The 21,548-nt window shown below is 42.1% G+C and overlaps 3 protein-coding genes across 11 annotated transcripts in view; 2 read left to right on the forward strand and 1 right to left on the reverse strand.

The window, feature by feature from the left end:
• si:ch211-286b4.4 overlaps positions 1–10,675 on the reverse strand; it is a 53,011-nt gene extending 42,336 nt beyond the window's left edge. Inside the window, exons 1-19 of the mRNA XM_047335450.1 lie at positions 10,537–10,675; positions 6,675–6,719; positions 6,450–6,564; positions 6,173–6,260; positions 5,589–5,777; positions 5,362–5,467; positions 5,036–5,269; positions 4,845–4,946; positions 4,424–4,615; positions 3,954–4,064; positions 3,256–3,448; positions 2,940–3,076; positions 2,361–2,585; positions 2,002–2,143; positions 1,728–1,851; positions 1,184–1,375; positions 918–1,055; positions 497–679; positions 133–327 (exon numbers count right to left, since the gene is read on the reverse strand). Coding sequence (XP_047191406.1) covers positions 133–327; positions 497–679; positions 918–1,055; positions 1,184–1,375; positions 1,728–1,851; positions 2,002–2,143; positions 2,361–2,585; positions 2,940–3,076; positions 3,256–3,448; positions 3,954–4,064; positions 4,424–4,615; positions 4,845–4,946; positions 5,036–5,246 — 2,145 coding nt within the window. The 5' untranslated portion in view covers positions 5,247–5,269; positions 5,362–5,467; positions 5,589–5,777; ... (2 more) ...; positions 6,675–6,719; positions 10,537–10,675. The remainder of the gene's footprint in view (positions 1–132; positions 328–496; positions 680–917; positions 1,056–1,183; positions 1,376–1,727; positions 1,852–2,001; positions 2,144–2,360; positions 2,586–2,939; positions 3,077–3,255; positions 3,449–3,953; positions 4,065–4,423; positions 4,616–4,844; positions 4,947–5,035; positions 5,270–5,361; positions 5,468–5,588; positions 5,778–6,172; positions 6,261–6,449; positions 6,565–6,674; positions 6,720–10,536) is intronic.
• Positions 7,474–11,326, forward strand: LOC118298983. 2 transcript variants are annotated; one of them, XM_035622260.2, is made up of 10 exons: positions 7,474–7,639; positions 7,729–8,034; positions 8,133–8,186; positions 8,285–8,320; positions 8,441–8,557; positions 8,671–8,695; positions 8,785–8,825; positions 8,901–8,951; positions 9,068–9,180; positions 10,543–11,326. In XM_035622260.2, the coding sequence occupies exons 1-10, from the start codon at positions 7,594–7,596 to the stop codon at positions 10,672–10,674; spliced, it is 921 nt and encodes a 306-aa protein (XP_035478153.1). In that variant the 5' UTR covers positions 7,474–7,593; the 3' UTR covers positions 10,675–11,326. The 2 variants fall into 2 exon arrangements, with proteins under 2 accessions (XP_035478153.1, XP_035478154.1); XM_035622261.2 differs by having other exon boundaries at positions 8,441–8,551.
• A 40-nt stretch (positions 11,327–11,366) lies between these two features.
• On the forward strand, positions 11,367–20,780 carry spa17 (sperm autoantigenic protein 17). Of its 8 annotated transcripts, none has more exons than XR_007031668.1 (8): positions 11,395–12,173; positions 12,276–12,352; positions 12,472–12,515; positions 13,017–14,808; positions 17,873–18,031; positions 19,806–19,904; positions 20,084–20,134; positions 20,223–20,780. XR_007031668.1 is itself a non-coding variant. In XM_047335451.1 (7 exons), exons 2-7 carry the CDS (start codon positions 12,020–12,022, stop codon positions 19,859–19,861), a joined length of 2,328 nt encoding a protein of 775 aa, XP_047191407.1. In that variant the 5' UTR covers positions 11,367–11,463; positions 11,647–12,019; the 3' UTR covers positions 19,862–20,780. The 8 variants fall into 8 exon arrangements, 4 of the variants coding, with proteins under 4 accessions (XP_047191407.1, XP_047191409.1, XP_047191410.1 ...); XR_007031666.1 differs by having other exon boundaries at positions 11,458–12,173; positions 17,873–18,077; XM_047335451.1 differs by having other exon boundaries at positions 11,367–11,463; positions 11,647–12,173; positions 17,873–18,077; positions 19,806–20,780.
• The last annotated feature ends 768 nt before the right edge of the window (positions 20,781–21,548 follow it).

Here is a 21,548-nt window from a genome sequence, read left to right on the forward strand (position 1 = left end):
GTTAATTTTCACATGGACTCGCAACCACTTTATGGAAGTCAATGGAGATCCAAATGTATAAAGACAAGGATTAAGAATTAATGACAACTAGCTTTATTTGATTAATAATTTTTTAAAAAAGCTTTCTCGTACTGCAGACTTGGCTCCCTCTCGACAGTAGAAGCTCTCTTTGCAGCTTCCAGAGGCTTCTGTGAGGCCACCACCGGTGCAATACTGGCCTCCGCCACAAGGGGAGCACTCGGACCTATCACTGAGAGCGGAGTGTGAGCTGTAGGTTCCTTCAGGACACGGTTCAGCAGCAGAGGTGCCCTCTGGACAGTAAAAGCCCTGTGAATTGTGGGACAAAAGACAAATAGAGACACAGAGCCAGAAACAGGATGTTAATAACACATTTAGTACATACTGTTTGTAGTTGAAAACACACCACCCAAAGAAGTTACTCTCTCATCCATTCAATATAACTTTTTTTTTTAGATGCTGGAGATTCCCAAAATACCTGAAGACAGACGATGGGCGTGTGAGTTCCCAAACTGGCACAGTAATGCCTGGATGGACATAAAACGCATGCCTCTCCACTGTGACCAAGTGTGTTGTTCCTGTATTGTCCAGCCTGGCAGGGGTAGGTATAGGGGTAGCCAGTCCCTAGGGGGCAATAGTGCCCATCAGGGCACATCCCTGTCTGAAACAGTACAGAGTACTCAATAGTTGTGTCATAAATCTTGTAAGTACATTGTGCATCTACAACTAACCTTACTAAATATTGAAACAAATGAGCATAATACACAAATATTTGTATTCATACACTTCATTTAAGACTTATTTAGAATTATTCGTTGAAAATGGATCTGATGAAGGCATGCACATTACAGTATTGGTTTTTCATATGCTGTATATATCTAATTTATTTGGTATCTTACAGGCCCGGTAATAGGCTGCTCTTCCGGCTGCTCAGAGTAACAGTACTTCCCCTCTGGACACTGGGCACACTCACTAAGGTCACGGAGACCTGGAAAATCACTGTAGGTACCACTCGGGCAAGGAAGGGGGTTAGGATCCTACGAGGCAAATCGGATTTGCAAGTAGTTTAATGGACAAAAAAGTTCTTCAAACATATAAATGAAGCAGTGATGCAATGGAACATATGAATTAAACTAAATTCTGCATGTGTTGTTCTCGGACTCACAATGCCTCCTCCAGGACAATAGAAGCCTCGGGGACAGAGGGTGGCTGAGCGCTGGGGGTCTCTGGCCAAACCCTGGGAGCAGAGAAAGCCTGGGGGGCACACCATGACGCTTAACATGGCTTCCTCACTGGTGGTCTCATTACTGCAGTAGTGGCCCTGCAGGCACGGAGAACACTCCACAGAGCCCTCGTCCTACACACAAGAGAACGTGAAGGAAGATTCAGAGGGTTGAAGTTAAGGATATCAACTTATACGGGGGAGGGACACAGAAAAACATGCACTAAAAAGGCAAAAGGAGAAGAGGATTTAACATACTACTAACTCTGATGTTACATTTAATCACAACTATGATAAAAAGTTAAACTCCCTCTTTTTGCAGACATTTACTGAAGTACATACATAGTAAGAGCAATGCAAAACGATAACACTGTGGGTGGAAAATGCAAATCTAAAAATAGGACAATCAGAATGGCTTGTGGAAGGACTATAAGACTATAACACAGTTGACCAGTCGCTGTGGACTGTGTTATAGACGGGGCCTTACAGAGTAGCTGCCAGTTCCACACACTCTGGGGTTGACAGTGGCTGAGTGGGGACAAAAATAGCCAGCGGGGCAAGCAGAGCAGTCCTCCAGCCTCCGACCTCCTTTCAGGCGGCGAAAAGTGGAGCTGGAGAAAGACAGGACAGAGTGGCTGTACTACATTTTACCTATCACACCAGCTACACCCCTTCATTTACCCCATATTGAAAATTCTTTCTATATCATCATCCTCTGCCTCTTCATAGCTGCCACACATCCCCTGCTGATGACTGCTTACAGTGGGCAGGGTGAAGGTTTGGAGGTGCCCTGCTGACAGAACGAGCCTTCGGGACAAATCAGGCAGTCTTCTCTGTGTCTGTTACCCATTTGCATGCTGTAGGTGCCCGCGGGGCAAGGAAACTGGGTGCCATATGCAGTCCCTGGTGATGCAACATCGATCGACACTGTTATATATACACGGATGACTCACAGGAAGATAAATCTATAATTTATGAAATAATTTTATATAAAGCTGTATTTAGTTTGTGATGTAAAACATTTAGATACTTCTGTGTGTCTGATCTGCAGCAGTAAAAATGTTTATAAATTGAATATAGCTACTACTAATATTGCCACTTAGGTCTTGCTCAGGTGTACCTTCAGGACAGTAGTGTCCGGAGCTGCATCGACCTGTCGGAGCTCCAGACCCGGCCAAACAGTACCAGCCCTGCGGGCACGGCCGACATTCGATCTCAGCTTCCATTCCACTGTGACTATTCCATGTCCCCACAGGACACTTGTACTGGGTGGGGAACATAGTCCCAGGGGGACAAAAGTGCCCTGCAAAACAGGAGAGAGGTGGTCTCTGGATACCACCAGTTCCTGATGAAGTGTAAAGAATACGGGAATCAAGGAGGGAAAACTTGCAAACAAGCAGCACGCTAGGATTTTATTGATGCAAGGTGGGATCGCAAGGTCTTGGTGCAACTGACACAATCAACTATCTTGGGCCAAATACCTCAATGGTGATAAAATTTAACAATATTTTGGACTTTATCATCATAGCTTTGAAAACATGTTAACATGAGAATTTGTTTGTGAATTACTCGTAATGTTTGGCTATAGTGATGACATTGGTACAGACATCCATTACTAATGTAATTTCTCTAGAATCTATAGTGTCATTATGTATAATATAACCACAATGCATCTTTTATGTCGTTGGTGGGAAAACACCTCGAAGACAGGCGTATCGTGCGGGGCACTGCTGACACTGAGAGCGGTCAGTGAGGTCAGTGCGGTTGCTCAGTGTCCCTGGTGGGCAAGCATTGGTTGGGTCGTTGGGTTTGGAGGAACCAGGAGGACACACAAACCTATAGGATTCAGAGGAGATTAAAATAACCTGCCATGACTGGATTATATTATAGGCCATATTAAAAGTTTTTTTGTTCTTTTTTACCTCAAATATACACCACCAAAAACACATGTTAGCAGTATCACTATGCATGCCTGACAGTAAGCCTTTTTTCTTGAATCTGAAGAGGTTACTTACCCTTGCATGCAATCCACATCAGGGGCTTTAAGAGCTACCTGTGTGCAGGCCTTCCCTGCGTAGCACTCTCTGCAGTCAGCCAGCTCATCCTGACCCTCTAGGGGGTTGAGGGAGCCCGCTGGACAGGGCACAGGGTCGCTGGTCCCCTCAGGACAGTAAAAACCAGCAGGGCATTTGAGACAATCCTTCACGCCTGGAGGAACATACAAACATGCTGTTGTCATGCTGAGATGAACGCAGGATTAAAAAACACTATATTATTTTGTAAAGATTTATGTTTTGCACTGCCTGGTTGTATAGCTCATCATCAGGTTTCCCTCCATCATTAAGGCCCGAGCACCGACCAGCAGGAGGCTGGCGAAGGCCCTCTTTTTTCTATAGTTGACTCACAGCTCTTACTTTCTTTCTGACTTTTTTTTTTTCTTATTGCTAAATTAGACAATTCCTGTCTTTGCCCTCTTGGCATCCCTCTGTTTCCCATCCATATATTCCACTTCATCATGGAAGTTGAATAACACATCATTTTCACTGAGTTTCGCTATATAGCACCATATTAGTTTTAGCTGAGCATTTGAAGGAAAGGTTCCCAGGTAGTTATTTTGACTTATAATTAAAAGGAAACTCAATGACTGTGATGAGTGAATATTTCTTAATGAGTGGTGAGTATTTAACAGCAATAACACAGCATATAAACTGACTTAGTGCCCCTTGATGAGGGGTGAAGGTGCCTCGAGGACATATCACTTCCTCCAAGGTGCCAGCAGGGCAATATCTCCCCCGAGCACAGGGCAAGCCAGGAACCGATGAGCCTGTCTCACGCGCACACACGCACGCACGCACACACACACACACACACACACACACACACACACACACACACACACACACACACACACACACACACACACACACACACACACACACACACACACACACACACACACACACACACACACACACACACACACACACACACATCCACACAGAAAAAAAGCATAACATACATAATGGGGCAGTGGGCACAATGCATCCTGCAATAACATTTAACCACTAGAACGTATCTTCATTTCATGTTCTTTCTTCAAGTATGGCTGTAGTTACTACGTTGCATAATTTGAATTATTTTTTTCAGGATTTGTTGCTGTTGAGTATTGGTGACAAGACTTACCTGGAGGACAGAAGCGTCCTTCTCTACATCTTTTACAGGCTGCCCTACTTGTCTGACCCAGTTGTCCCCCCGCTGTGCCAGCAGGGCAAGGTGACCCATGAGGGGTGGCAGTGCCTTCTTCACAGTAATAGCCCGGCGGGCACAAGAACTGGGAGATGGGTCTCCGGGAGCTGCCTTCCAGACAATAAAACCCTAGAGAAAAGTATTTATAGGGAAAGTCATAACCTTCTTTTAAGGATATCATATGTGGTAAAGTAATGGAAAATAATTGCCTAAGTAAAATTGAACTAATAGACTGGAAAAACCATTACTGAATCTAGAAGATAGTAGGCATAGTAATATTATATTTTGCACGAGTTACAGTCTTTGGGGTGTGAATACGTCATTATAGAAAAATAAGGTAGAAGGTCTGCCACTCTACCTGCAGGACAGATTGTGCAGTCTCTCAGCCTCTGCAGACCTTTTATAGGGCCATAAGTGCCTGCAGGACAAGGTAGGGCTACACCTCCTACACAGTAATGACCTGGAGTGAAGAAAGAAATGTTCAAATGCATGTTAGTCTTCATTCATCCAGCAACTATTAAATGACAGTAAGCAGTGATATTCACTAACCTATTGGACAGACCACACACACCAACTCATCCCTGGTTTCTTTGTATGTTCCTGGTCGACAGGGGATGGGTTGACTGGATCTTTGCACCGGTTGGCTCCAGCGGGGGGGCACAGCTCCCCCACACAGTAATGTCGTATCATTACAGCTACGGCAGAGAGTCTGTCCAGGTGCAGAAGCCCAACCAGGAGGACAAGGAAGAGGCTGTGACATACCATTATCTGGACAGTAACTTCCTATGAAATAAAGAGGACATACTTTTGATTAAAAAATTATTAATATTGAATAGATAATCAGACTCATAAAAAGTATTTTATTCCTGCATTACCTGCGGGACATTGCACACACTGGATGGTGCATATAGTGGAATAGAAGCCAGGGGCACAGTCGTCACACACAGTGTGATCTATGCTGGGCTCTTTGCCAGGCCCACACTAGAAGGCAATATGAGAGATCAATGATCAACACGTGAGACCAGGGAGAAAAAGCACAGGGCTTAGAATACTTCTTCACCAGATACAAAACTTTTTTTGGAAAGTCTGCTGCCATCGTCACCTTATGAGGGAATCCAGAATTGCATACAGAGTCTACAGGGCAAGTCAGACACTGTGGGACCCCCTCAGGAGAATGTTGTCCTGGGGGGCAAAAAAAGAGCGTCCCATCGTCTGGGTCGCATGAAAACCCTGCAGGACACAGCCTACAGTCCACTCTGTCCTCTGAACTGATCAGACCTGGAAAACATGGCTGCAACACATGGATATCAAATGAGGGCAGCATAATGACAACAACAATACCTGTCATAAAGTGTCAAGCTCAGTATTTTAGGTATTTCAGTTACACACTCATATGATGAGGGGAATTATTAAAACTAATGGGAAATATTTTTTTTTTTCAAAGCTGGCATTCTGTCGGACACAGGTATAAGTCAGTATTACCTAAATAAATACTGGAGCGGTGTCCTTGTTATGACAAGTCAAAATGTCTGCCTCGAAAAAGGTCTATCAACCTGATTCACTACTAGAAGGACAAGTGAAATACACTCTCTCTTTGGCTTTCAGATGAGGGCATGGCAGAAGGAAAGGTTTAGGAGGCACTGACTTGATTGATGATGAGGGTTTTTTTTCATTGTAGTTTATTACCTTGCAATCACTGATACTGCTTTTTCCTGTGTAGAGATTGAATGTTCCTGCTGGACATCTGTGAGGCGCAGATACATTGCCTGGACAACTACACAACACATATATATTATATAACAGTTAAAGGTTACAAGCAGTGATTAAATATGTTTCATTTTTTGACATTTCATTTTAAATTCTTACACGAGACTCCTCAAAAAATAATATCTCTTTACATTTTCTTAATACACACATTAAAAGGTATACAAGTCAATAATTTCAAAGATTGCTGATGACTTACAAATGACCCGAGGGACACTCTAAACAAAACTGGTGGGCGATGTATTTTCCTCCTGGGCACTGATCAGGGTCTGTCTCTTTGCTGACTGAGGGGTCTGCACTCCCCTCAGGTGATTCTTAAACAAATAAATTAATGTTTGGAAGGTTGAAGGACTCTATCATGTCTTGATTTGTTAAATATGCGCAGAAAAAAAACGACATAACTTGTAACAATCGTTCCTCTTACCTAAGGCAAGTCCAGACTGCGTCAGCAGCAGAAAACTCCATGAAGCTGAAAAACAGAATAGATGAATTACTTTACATGAGCACATTATCACAGAATCTCCAATCGAGTCCGCCGTTTCAGTCATTTGTGTATTTTCATTCACAACTGCTTCTGGTCTGAGCCTACGTGACTGATTGTTAAAGAGGCATGAAAGTGAGAGGCCCTCAGTCACTGACACTGAAACAAGAGCACGGAATGTGATTCCCAGGAGGCTGCTCTCGCTGATGGGGCACAATGATGTTCTGTAACTGTACCTTCCACCTTCATAATGCATAAGTATGTGCCACAGCTAACCACGATATTGTTCCTGTTAGTGGAGCTTCAATTATTCATGAAACCTATGTGATTCATTTAGAGGTTAGAACAAAAATAGATTAAAAAGAGCAGTAACATTTCTGGAATCATTTAAATTTGTCTAATACTGAATTCATTTTCACAACCGACTCCTTTGTCCTAAAAGGCTGAGGATTTAAAAAAAAAAAGTGAATGCCAGGCATCCTGCTGCAGTAGTGCATCTGCAGATACATGTGCAAACCACACTGTCATGAATCTTTTCTTCAAGCCAGGTACTAAACGTATGCTTTGTGGCATTAATGCGAACCCAAATTTAGGTAATCTAAATGTTAGTATGTCATTGGTTTATCATCATTTTGGAGTAAATACTTAAGTCCTTTGAACTTACAACTGAAATGTATTTTTCCAGGAAGTGCAATAAATGGAAACTTCTAAATCCTGTTATAAACCACTTCCTGCAGCCTTACCCAAAGTTTGGGTATTGCAGTACTGCTCTGCAGGTGCAAGCATCACCAAACTCCAGACTCAAGAGCACAAGATTGATTGCTTTTTTTCCCTTTCAAGAATCAAAACATTTTTAGCAACAATGAGCTCAATCCACTTCACATTGCTGTTTTTTTGGTTGACACAAGGTAAAGTTCATTCAAAATTGTTAGAAAGGTGTGTTAAATCTATGTACATTACATTTTGACATTGTTTTCTGTAAAAATTTCCTCTGCAGATTTTGTGAGCTGTGTTAATATGAAGATACCCACGGAATCCTTGGCCGTAGTGTTAGGAGACTCTCTGACATTAAACTGCACCTACAATTGCTCCACTGGATTTGTTCGTGGCTGTTGGAGCAAAGCATCCGATAACTCTGGCTGTCATGGGATATTCAGCAAAAGCAGCTTTTGCACAATATCACTTTATCTGTCCAATGTTTCCACCGAAGATCTCAAGAAAAGCTACACTTGCTACACACAGGACACAGATGACCCTCTGCTTCCACAAAAGACTGAGCGTATTGTTTTACTTCAACTTCAAGGTAGATTATATCAAAATGTGAAAATGAATATAAGTGTTATATTGTCATTGGTTATACAGAGCCAGGAGTAGATTTAATTTCAATGTTTTTGCTTTCAGTTCAAACAAGTGCCCCACACTGGACAGTTACCACAAAGACTGGAACAAAAAATGGTAAGGACCTTTTATGTAAAAATATAAAAAAAAAGAAAAATATCTGATATAATAATAATGATCACATTAATTGTTATACTTTGTTTAATATTTCTCAGCATCTCTTCCTGCTAAGCCAAAAGACTCAAGTAGAGGTGAGATTGCACTTTGAAACAGTGCAGAATATAAAGTTTATTAACATAGATAATGTAAGACTGTGTGTCTGTTGTATAACTACGTGCATCTAAATAAAAACTTTTTTTTTATGTAAACAGGAGAGTTTACTGGAATTAAGATTTTAGCAACAGTTACTGTTTCTGTGGCCATGGTGCTTGCGGCACTGGCTGCATACCTGTGTATGAACCGGAACAGACAGAACTGGAATGGTAAAGGTGATCACAAAATATAACGTTATTAACAAAGATAAAATATCACTTTTTGAATGAGGAAAACATATGAAGTTTCTACCTCTATATCATTAAACTAACAATGTCACACCTTCCAGGGGAGCCTGTTGTGTCCAGGACAGGGTGAGTACAATATACAAATGACTGTTTGGGAAATGTGTTTAATAACCTTCAAGAATAGGAGTTAATTTTCTCATCTATTACCATTGCAGCTCACCACTACCGTGTCATGGCGTCCTCTCACCAGTGATGGGTAAATAGTTTTTAAAAAATTGAATTTTTTTTATCCTTCAAATACAGTCCTGCCATTTTGACTCATATTCCGCAGGGTCAGTGTCAACACAAAGTGAAAGAGTGACTCTGAGGATTCCAACACCAGGTGAGATAAACTCACTGAGGAGTAACAGCACACATTTTTACCAAAGTGACCAAAATCACTGTTTACAATGCAAAGACAGACGATTGGTGATATATTGTACAATTTCTTTGACACAGATAATGACAGTGACACTGAAGTTCCATATGCTGACATTATGATCACTGTCCGAGGCGTCAGCACACCAGAGCTCACTCAGGTCGGCTACTTGACTCCTGGAGATCAGAAAGAGGTGAGGGACTTCAGGGTCAACTTTTTCGTCACTTTTATCTTCTTAAATTCCAAAGAGGCAGGACAGATTTTTGTCTCCTGTTCCAATTTGAGCATGTCTTTGATACTATAGATCAAAATTATATATCAAAACCTGGTAAATGCCTATAGCTGACTGCCGGGTGTGCAAATAGGCACAGTGAGGACAAAGACTATATCAGCATATATTCGTTAATTGGCTATACTTCATACCCATCTTAAGGCCTAGGTTAACAAAGGATAAGTACATGGAGAGCATCAGTCACTTTGGGGTAGTCAAACAAGAAATTGTGGAGTCTATCATTTTATATCATAATGTTAACACTATGCTAATCGGAATCGTGCACGATTCCACGCACTTCATAGTTACGGTTTTGTATGAACAGACATACTGTCAGAAACCATTTTAATTATTCTAGTCAACCATGTTCGACTTAACTGCAGAATATGAACGAGTTTTAGGGCAAGGCATTAGGGGGAAGATCTTTCTTTTTTGTTAATGAAGTTTTAATTTTTTTTATTTAACATTTCGCCAATTAAGTCAAAATTTCGAGAATGAAGTCGAAATGTCGACAATAAAGTCGAGCCCCTAAACGTCCGTGCTGTGGTACCTTTCAGCTGGCTCCAACACGTCCACGTTAACTAACGTTAGCAAAGCTACGCTAGCTTTGGTAACTGCACGCCTCCCAAAATTAACTAACGGTTGTTTGCACTTGAACGCTATATTGTCAGGACACACGTTGACGTTCATGTGCAAAACACCCGCTGCCCCGCGTCGTTTCTTCAATCGTTTATCGCAACAACGCGGTTAGCAGCGAGCGTTAGCTAGCAAACTGGCTAGCAAAACGGCTAGCAAAACATCAACATCCGGTTGTTTTGGTGCGGCTGAAAAGTGCTTCCGGGTCACAATTTTCGACTTTATTCGCGAAGTAGTATTTCAACTTTATTCTAGACATTTAGACTTTATTCTCGAAATGTTACCACAAAAAGAATCCTCCCACTCAGCACGGTTTCCAAAATAACCATACCATTGAATCATACCATTTTTTTTTAACTGTGTAAATAAAACCTGAACATAGCCCTAATGAAGGTAGGATTTACGGCAGAGGTATTGAATTAGATTTTGTCATTTTACAACACAAATGTTACAGGTTTCTATGCAAATCTTACAACAAATAACTTAGAAACAAGTAGTAGCTTACCATACACGTGTTCGTGTCCCTTTTTAAACACTTTAAACCACGTTTATCTTTAACTACCAGCGACACTTTCATCAAACTCAAAAGAACGTGTCTTGCTTTTTTTTCCCCTCGTTTCATGACTTTTTCGTCGCTTTTACCTCCAGTGGTGGGGAGATGATTCGAGGTCTCAGCTGCAGGCGTCACGATCAGCTGACAGGCTTCACGTCATGCTGCCGAGGGAGGTCAGTCGCAAGATGAGCACCAACTCGGAATACGCAGTCATCACATATGCTTGAGGAGAGAGGGAGAGGAGCAAAACACGCCAGGTGTTGCTGTACATGCTAGTAAACGTCCTGTGTCTTTTTCTACATGGCGTCATGATGTAAATGTAATATGAGATTAGCGTGGTTTAGCGCAGGAACCCGGAAGTGAGTGGATACAGAGGCTTGGGCGGCGAAAAATTGTGTTATGGGGAAGAAAAACTGTTGCGATGAGCGAATACACGTTGTGATGGATCACAGGACTCAGTGTCACAGCGGTGGCGTCTCGGTTTGCTCTTTCTCACTTTAGTTGTGAGCTCAAAAACTCTTCTCTAGCCACGGAGTTAAGGCTCGACTAGTCGATCGCCAGTGAATCGATCAAAAAGTTGACATTGCAACTTAAAAAACAGAACATGCTGTCTACTTCACAAGAACGGGTATATCAAACAAGTCATATTAATGACACAAATGATCGTTCGAAATCACAAAGTGATGGATACAATGCATTCAAAATACCCACGGGACACTTTTATTTTACTGCAAACCCGTGAATATTAAAGATAGTCATCTGACGCCATATTTCAAATGTTTCTTTTTTTACTTGTACTCATCATATTGTTTGCTTTGTGTGTGTGCTGTGTGAATAATGGACATGCAATTGTGTACAATAAAAGATTACGTCTTGTGAGTTTTGTCAAATTTGAGCTTTGTCAGTATCCGTAGTTTGAGTCGTTGCCTAGGAACCGTTATCAACGAACCGCCAGCCATACAGCGTTTTTAAAAGTGACGGTGTGCGGGAGTTGCAGATCATCTCAGGCCGCAGGTGTAAGTAATAACACCCATGTACACACTTTCTAAATGTCACTGAATGTGTGTTTAAGCAGTTCACGTTGTGTGTGGTGCCTGGATAGCGAATGGGTGTTGAATTACACACGTTAGCGGAGGCAGACTATGCCACATGCGACTCCCTTCACTTTTGTTTTTGTTTTGTTTTTTTCCCGATGTTAGAGATTAAGAATTCTACCTGACAACAGCACTGGACTTATTTCTGACTGTTTGTTGTGGTTGGTTCACCAATGGAAGCTGTGTCGAGCCTCCTTTGATGGGCGGTTTGACCTCACACAGTAACGTCAGCCACCAGGACAGGAGTCGAGACGACACCTGGCAAAACCGGAACGAAATGATATAGATAAATATATACTTATAATCGTTGATACACAGAATCTCCAACTGAGTGGTGTTTTATTGTCATCACATATAACTTGGTTACAGTTATATTTTTTACAAAATCCCCAGCCAACGTTAGCTTCTCTCAACCTTCTTACGCTACGTATTGTATACGCTGCCGAGGAAAAACGTCCCAAGTACAGCAGCCTGTGAAATGGCAGTGCCTTTCTCCAACACTCACCTGCGGGTCCCGCGAGGATTTGGTACAATCCTGGAAGGACTGGCCAGAGAAGTCATGCGAGACCAGCCTGAAGACATCCCGAAATTTGCTGCAGAGTACTTCAAGGCTCTTCTCACGCAAAGAGAAGGTAACTCCAACTTCATATGCATTGAATGAGTCAAATGCCATTAACTGCTTTCACATTATATTCATATGTCCAGTTGTTTATTCTTTGTTATTTTCCTTGTAGAGAGTGACGTGGACCCTTCTGAGTGGGCTGCTAAACTGGAAGATAGATTCTACAACAACAATGCATTCACTTCTGGGGTACGACATCAACCTATAGTGCATAAGCCTCTTTACTTTCAGGTATTCTATTTGTCAGTGAGTCCCTTTTTACCAAAGCACCTGTGTTGTTGTTGTTGTTGTTGTTTTCATCCCAACAGGCTGGCCCTGAAAATGAGACTGCAACAGAGATCGCAATATCCAAGTGAGTCTCACCTTATGTGCTTTCAACAGCCAGGAGGATCAACAGGAGAGGGAGAGGATCAACACGAGGGAAAGAATAGTGACAAGTAGAGATGAGAGTACAACTTTTAATGTCTATTAATAAAATGTTTACAGCAGGACTCATTTGGTGTGAGGTTTGTTAAGAACATGTTTTTCAGCAAATTCGGTTGTCTATACTAATTCACTAATATTTATCGTTGTGTGGTCCAATTTCATGCGTCAGTGTTTCAGAGAGGTGTATATAATTGTCGGCACATTGGTGGATTATAGACCCAGAACTGGCATGTTGCATCAGCTCAATATTAAAAGCACTGTTAGGTTTGCAGTGTCGTGAGGGACAGATCAGAAAAAGCAGGCTTGATCCAGCAGCTGCCACCTGCACAGTGACATGTTCCAGAGAAGCGTCACCTAAATTATCACGTAAAAAAATGTTCCCATATCATACTGCACATTTCTCATTTGAAGTCTTGGTACTTTTTAGAGAAAATTCATACGAGTCCAACACTGCAAATGAATCAAGTCAATCAGCTGAAGCCGCAGAGCTTCCCACTGCACAGCCTCATGTCTCAAAAGAGGTGGATGTGACTGAAGGTTCAGAAGAAGAAGAAGAAGAAAAACAAGACAATACAGAGAAAAATTACATTTCAATGGAACAGGGGCTTTCAGAAGAGGAATCAATCAACAGGCCCCCCACCACAGATGTACAGTCAAAGGAACAGAGCAGGACTGAGGAGGAGAAAGAACCAACAATATATACTCTTGATAAAGCTGTCAGTGAAGCTAATGAAAAAGATATCACCTCTGCTCCAGACCAAGATGTACCCCGGTCTGCGTCCACTGACTTGTTACTCAGTGGTGTTGCTAATGTGGACGTATGTGCTCAGGAGTTAGGAATGGAAGAATACGGACCAGGTGATGAACAAGAGACTGCAGTTTTAGATAAGGAGATTGTAGACTCAGAAGGAGAGGAAAATACTGAAGGTGAAGAACCAGTAGGGGTCTTTCTGCGTCCGGGGCTGGCTGATGTGGACATTTGTGCTACAGTGCTTGAAGGAACAGAGATGACGATGGAAAGGGCCACTGCTGAAAACGATACACACTCTGTTGAAGAGGAATCCCTGAATCCTAAACCTGAGGAAACCCGTGTACAATCATCACTGTCTCACTTTGAGAGCCCCGAGGGTAACCATCAAGAAGCAGCAGGAACAAAGGAGGAGGAAGAAACAGAGACGAGAGCTCCTTCTGGGGAAACACATGAAAGTTTAGCTCATGTTGAGGATGCTTTAGATAGTGATACCATACCAAAGGAGGATTTGTTGGTTGAGATTAGCTTTGAAGATGTTCCAGACGCTCAGCAATTTACTGAGGTTGGGGAGAAACAGGCAGAGAAAGAGGGATCAGTGGAGGTATTACAGACTAGGGTATTAGAAATGCAACAGGACGAAGAGCCCAAGGAGGTTACTGCAGTGGCAGTAGACCAAAATATACCAGGTACACAACACGAAGATGAACCCGAAACAGAGGGAGTTGGAAAAAAATTAACATCTGGAAGGGAGGGAATGGAAAGTCAGCTTGAGGCGTCTGAGGAAAAGGTGACCACATATTACTCTAATTTAATTGACAATGATGATGATGATGACGATGATGATGATGAGACGGAAGAAGGTGTTAGACACATCAGCTCATCTAATCAGCCCACCACCGAAGCAGACACAAAGGAACCACAGGATGAAACCGATCATGCGATTGAAGGCAAGAATACGAGAGAAGGCGAATTTCACCAGAGTGAGGATTTTGAGAAAGAGACAGACGATGAGATGACAGACACAGTTGGAGGAGACAAAGAGGAAATACACACAGAAGGTTATAGTGAGATGGAGGACGAAGACATTCATGACGGTGGTGCAGAACATCATTCAACACAGGTAACCCCGTCAAATGCAGCCGCGGTGGAGGGGGAGAGTGAGACTTTAGGAGCAAGTGCTCAACATCCATCAGAGGAGAGTCAAGGAACACTTGTAGAGGCACAGCCAGAGGATAGAGTGGACGAAAAAGAGACACGTCACATCACGTCGAAGGGAGCAGAGAACGTCCGAGAGGAAGAAAATATTCATTCTGAGGTAGAAGAGACGAGTGATGCAATGTGCGAAGAGGAGAGCATTGGCGTCACCCACATCTCAGATGGGACAGCTGCTGATCACCAAGGAGAAGAAATACCACTTGGGTCTCAAAAGGACACCACAGAGCCTGAGGAGAACAAGAGTACTGTCCAGGTAAAGTTTGAGATGTTTAAAGTATGTATATAATTTGATTGATTTGAATATAATCCACTTTTTATCGGCAGGCTGAGGATAAATGTTCATACAGCCGTTACACAGAGGTGTATTAAGTTAGGCTACAGCCTGCTCTGGTCCCATTCTTGTCTGAAGTAACCTATATAAATATACCCTTCAAGGACGAATCAACAGCGACCCTTTCCTACTCCCCTGGGCTCTCTAGGGGTAGGTGATAGAAAATATCCAAAATAGTTGCTCTTGAACTTTGGGAAAGAAACTATAATTTCTCAGCGAAGACGAATTAGATTACGACCCCCTCGATGATGTTCAAAGTTTTTTTTATGCTGTTTGAGGCCTTTTGCTCTGCCGAATGCTCATGAAACTGTAATTCAGTTGCTTTGTTACTGCCAGATCCACTGTCTCCTCGGGAGCCACCACAGATTGACACTCGATACAGTAATCTGTCATCATAAAAAAAAAAACAGACTGAACAATTTGTCTTGTGAATTAGGCCTTTAACATTTTTACTGCTGCCACAGTTGGCTCCGTCTGATTTGTCCGGACCGACAGTTCTCAAAACACTCAGGGAGGGAGTGTAGGAAGGGAATGTTGCCGTGGTAACCCCTCACCATCCTGCTCTCTCTTAGTGTTGTCATGGAATTAATGATGCTGATAGTTGCTATGCGCCATCTGTATCAGTAATGTAGCTTTAATAGCAGATCCCAACTGACTGTGTTAACAGTAAAACAACATGTTTTTTTTATTTCTATATAAAGTCCTGTTTTGTCTGCTCTTGCTTACAAGCAGAATTTATTTAATCTGAAACAAAACAGTACAGTTTATAGGCCATTTAATTTGACAGTGACTTAACTGCTATATCTAAGTATCTAAGTCTTTTTTTATTTTAACATTTTTTTATTTTGAAGTGCTCACAATGATGTCCCTATACTCTAATTATCTCAGATGTCTAAATACTGTGTGGTATACACTAATATGAGCAGAATGTTATGATTGATCACAGTAAATCTGATTACTCAGTCGTTATCATTCCTTCAAATGAACAAAGGAGAATCGATCGATGAGGCATGTCAGCCTTAGTGGTGGGGATGGCTCAACATACGGTTTGAATGATTTGCGGGAGAGCGTTAATGGCGGGAGAGCGTTAATGTAAGAGAAATAACGCCGATAAATGGAATCTGTTCCTCTCCCTCTCCGTCTTGTCTCTGAGGCTGGCAGAGGAGTGTGGGCGGCCATACCAGCTGGGATCAGAGGGATGGAGAGGGCTGTTAGCTTGCTCTGCCGTAATAAATTTATAACACCTCCTAGTGTAACACAGTCCAAGATGCTTTTTAAAATTTCACACTATTGGTAGAATTCGAAACTCAGCAATTATTGTCTTATGACCATCTGGCTTTTTCTATAGTATTCCTATGTTGGTCATCTGTTTTTTTTTTCTCCTTTTATTTATGGAGTTTATTATTGTAACACTGCAACTTGTGGAGTATTGATGTTGCTCATTTCATGCGCTAGTCACTAGGCATATTCCTTCCTCAATATCCAGACTGAATAATTCCATTGATTTCACTTGTTTCAAAACTTTAAATCACTGAAACAGTGATCTAGTCTTCAGGTCATGCTTTGTTCATGCGGGGTTTTTTTTTTAAGGTCTGTAACAGTAATGTGAACACAGTAGGTCAGCAACCTTAATGAGACTGAAAAGATGGAACACATGCTGTCATCTTTGTAGGAGGTCTCTCTTTCCTTCCCTCCCTCTTTCTCCCTCTCTCTCTCTCTCTCTCTCTCTCTCTCCCTCTCTGTGCGTGTGCAGGTTGCTCATGAACATACAGTGATTGTTAGTAAAAGCCAGTGAGGCATCTGTATTATACGGGAGACTCGTTCAAAGAGAGCGTTGCTTGGTCCACATAGAAATATTGAGGGGATACTATAGTCAGCTCACCTGAAGACTGAAGTCATCTCTGAGAGAGAGACATGGACTGTCATAATGTAAGTAAAAGTTTCCGATTTAACTTTTTAGGGAGATTTTCTTTTAATATTTGTCCACTTGTTAGTTCAATGATGCTCAAATGGTAGATTTGTTTTAAGGTGAAGGGACTACATGAAGCCCCCCCCCTTTTTAAAAAAAAAACAAACAACCAAAAAGATTTTAAGCTCTTTCCATCATGAATCAATAATATTACGTGAGTCATCAGAATATTTCAAATCGGTCTGTGTCACATTAAGTATGACGGCCCTTGAGGCAATGAAAAAAATAAGCCCCCCGGGATGGACTCTGCTGCTGCCAACCAGCCGGATAGTGGCTGCTCAGCGAGCGGTCAGACACAGGGCAATGAATGCTGGTTGAACAGGTGGGTGGCCACACTCCTACACTGGAGGGGCTTTTCACTGGAGACATGCTGCGCTGCCTCACCAAGGTAGTGGGACGACAGTGGGCTTGTTCTGTGAGCTGCCTTTTGTGTGAGACGTCAATCTGTTTCCATGAGCGAAGCTCGGGGTGTAGCTGGTAGGCGTTTGCCACAGAATTTGAATCGGTGTTTACATAACTTGTCGACAGCCGTGGAGCTACTCCTCTGCCACTTTATGACAAGCCATGATTTCTCCTGTGGGACAGTGGATATCGCACGGTCAGTCGCCGAACGAGCTGCTTCTGTTGCATTTTTCACTGGGTCATCCATTTCAGCCAAAAGTTGACAGTGGACCATAGCAATTCATTGCAATACAGTCTTGTCTCTGGCATGTTTTTTTCCAGCAGGGTATTCTTAAAGACAGGAGATGGGGCGAGCAGGTATGTTATTGTTGTTAGACGTTGTTGGTTATTGACTTGATGAGAGGCCAACTGAAGTCATGTAATAGATATAATATATATCCCTTGATGCCATAACGACAGTGTTGTAGCAAACACAGTTAACTTATTAAATTAAGTACCTGATCTGTTCAGGATGCGATTCCACCACCTGTGTTTAAGGAAGAAAGAATTTGCATATGCTCCTGTGATATTTTGTCTTACTGTGGAAAAAAACCACTGCATTGTGGTCCTTCTCAGCCGGAGGAGTGCAGTCGGCCCCAGGAAGAGGAGGACATCATGGACATCCCCCTGGATGACCCAGAGGCCAACAGGGCTGCCGCCAAGATCCAGGCCGGCTTCCGTGGCCACATGACCCGCAAGAAGATGAAGCCCGAGGACAAAGCAGAAGGCGAGGAGGTGAGCAGCACTCGGGATGTGCTCAACGGCGGTCAGGGGGACACAGGTCAGTGGTGTAGAACAAGGGATAAGACCAGGTCCCATAGTGCCGTTAAGGAAGGTATTATGGCTAGTGACTATAAGGATGGTAAAAGATGCTCCCATCAGCAGCTGTAACTACAGTAGGCGACATAAGGTAAGTGATGGGGGGCATAAGTGGCATATTTGACCATAAACGCGGTCTTGTGGGCTGTGACAAGGACAATTCGCTGATTGCGGACAGCATGTGGTAAAGAGGATACATTCAAACAATGATGTAATGATCATCCAATCGCCTAAATGCATTATTCCCCTCTGCCGTTGTGGTGAAACACACTACATTATTGTTGTTTAATAAGTATCATTTTCATTATGTTATATTTTGAATAAAACATTTGCTTTGCGTGGCATTGTGTAAAGTTCAACTTTGGTGAACAGCAATCAGGCACTCGTGTGGGGCTAGTAGATCATACCATGGTTGAATTAATCCTGGGTGAATGTTTCAGTGACAGTGATATTTTGTCTATGTTGTGGACTTTATTCAAGGTATTTGTTGGAGTAGAAAATATATTTTTATAGTTATATGAGTTCAAGGTGAGATCTAGCAGTGAATTGCAGATTGTGTACATGTAATGGTAATTGATAACATAAGTGAACGGTTGGTCTCAGGGAGGGGCTTAACTTTTAGACTACCCAAGAGTCTATAGCCCAGACGGTTTTTGAATTATATGTATATATATAGATATATATCTATATATATACTGTATATATGCTGCGCCGGATCTTTACTCAGTGCCGAGCACATGAGCATAAGGCAGAAACACTAAACGAAAAGATACTATTAGAAAGCGATACATAATTAAATACACAGATTAGAGCCCACTATGGTTGAAACCATGTGTGATTAATGCAATAAAACTGAGTGACTCATTTAATTACCTCACAAAGTCTCCAGCAACGGAGAGGCTGATTGAATCTTTCAATTAATTCTTCTGTCAAAGGGGTTCTAAATGAATCTGCCTCTATGTGTGCAGAGATGGAAAACATGCTCACGCTGTGTTCTCCGTTGAAAGCACAGGTTGCATGTAGATTGCGTTTTTTTTTCTTTTACAAACATTCATGCAAACAAGGATAACACAAAATAGTTATTGTTTTAACCTGAACCACCAAGAACGGAGGTGAGAGGAGGTTCTAAGGGCCGTCAAATGTCACATTGTCCAGCAGCATTTTCTTTGGGGATGTGGTTGAGACAAGGAATCTATGTCAATGATTCTCCCTAACCCATTTGCCGGCTGCCTTGCATGCTTATGTAGGAGATGTATTTATAGTTCCAGGTGCTTTAGGTACTGTATGCTTCAGAGGGTTTGGGCAGAATTAATGGACCTGTCGAACTGGAACCGAGCATCCATAGCACCTCCCATTGGGGGGGACCCCCTTTTCACAGCAAAAGTATGTTTTTGAGTCAGTTATGTCAGCCGTCACGAGGGAAGCTATCAGCATCTCAAGACACTTTAAAACTTTGGAAGTAGATTCTACTTAAATGTGGTTGTATAATAGGAAAGATTCCTTGAAAAATGACTCATCCTTAAGTAGCAGCTCGGTATGAAGTTTTCGATAAGTGTCTTTGTGTGTTTCAAAAGATCCACCCACAAGTAACGTTGCTGTTTGTGACCACGTATCCCAGCGTTTAACCTTGACCACAAGAGTGTGCGCAGAATCTGCAGTGTTTTAACGCCTTGCCTTTTTCTCATTTTAGCGACAGGAGGATCGGGGGCAGTAGAGAGCGACGACACATCTGTGCCAGAGCAGTGACCCCCGTGTCCTGGCCTGGATGAAGAGAAAGAGCGGGATCAAGGTAGCGAGGGATGGGCGGCCAATGGCCTCTGCTGACTGGTCTGACTTTCTGACACATCTTTTTAACACCCAGGAGTCATTTTTCTTTTTCCGCACAAATTACCAGTAGAGAAATGAACAGTTTTGAGGGTGTGTTATGTGTGTTTTGTGAACTTAAACGCCCCTTCTCTGCTTCTCCAGCAGTCTCATCGGTGCGGATGTCTTTGACCCAGAATTTGCAACTCACTGCATGTATGTACTTGTGAAACTTCTGGTAGTGTGCTAGTTTTTAGATGATGATCTGTGAATGTGAAAATGACTGTCCTTTAATTCTAAACAGGGCTCATTTTGGAAGGATCATTCCATACCATCTGTGTGTAAACCTAGTATGTATCAGCATTGGACTTCTGTGTAATTCGTGGCTTAAATTATTTCTCGTTTTGCATTGTTTTCTGATGTGCTTGTATCTTGGGCCATTATTCATTATTTGACTCGTTACAAAAACGATTAAAACATCAGAAATAGCAAAAGAAAAGTAGCTGTATGCTGTATGTTCTATTGATTCTAAGATTGCAATTGCCTTGATTCTCTTTTTGATCACGAGTAGGTTCTCTTTTCAGCATTTTCTATAAATCTGATCTTCCACAACAGTAAGCATGCAGTAATTACACTTTTTTTTCCCAGATGCATTTGGTACAGCTAAAACTTATGAGACACTGGTTCAATATGCTCCGTTGTTGTGTTGCTGGGTTTGACTTGTTTGCGTTTTTGGACCTGTGTTTAAAATTCTGTTGTCAGAGTTTGCAGAGCTGTCATGCTTTAAAACGAATTGAATAGTACCGTGCTGAACTTTGCTGTAGAGTCATGGCTTTACACTAATAAATCCACCTTAAATGTACGGTGAAATGTCTGTTTTAAACTTCATTCATTCGAGTTGAGGATTTTTTTGTGAGAGACGTCCGGGATGTTTGTTTCAAACAGTACAATGTATGTATAGTTACGTTTTTTACAACACAGCAGCATAAAAAATTGAATCTTTCATTTTTTATGCTTGTTCCTGAAACATTAACAGGGCTGTTAAGTGATGAGAGCAAATTTCCATGGAGCGGAAACATTGTTTTGACACTCGTGTGTCTCTCTTACACAAGAAATCTCATGATTAATTTATAACATAAAACTGTGCATCATTAATATTTACAAATACTTTATTGTACACCGTTGAGTTGAGAGCCTACATGTAATCATCTATAAGAATGTTTTCGTCCTATCGTCAGGTGATTAATCACAGACACCTACGCCGCAGAGTGATGTGTGCACCTGTCGAAGGTTTCTCCAAAACATGTCCTACCTTTTCGTGCAATAAGGCTGTACGGATCACAAAATAATAACGCAGTGTTTGCTTCATTTGCCCGGGCAGTCTTGTTCACTTTATGAGAAACAGGCTGGAGCATCTTCAGTCTCCCAATGTTCCCACTCAGCCCACCCACGCACATCTGAGCCATACTGCACACACTCAAACTGCACATGCATTTTCACACAGGAAAAACACAACCCCTACTTTGGTATGCAGATCCCACTCAAGTTGCTCACTCACACACACACACACACACACACACACATGTTCTTGTGTGTGTGTCACCAGCTGTAGAGGTAGGACAAGCAACAT

The sequence above is a fragment of the Scophthalmus maximus genome, chromosome 11, assembly GCF_022379125.1.
Source record: "Scophthalmus maximus strain ysfricsl-2021 chromosome 11, ASM2237912v1, whole genome shotgun sequence".
Classification (NCBI taxonomy): Eukaryota; Metazoa; Chordata; class Actinopteri; order Pleuronectiformes; family Scophthalmidae; genus Scophthalmus; species Scophthalmus maximus.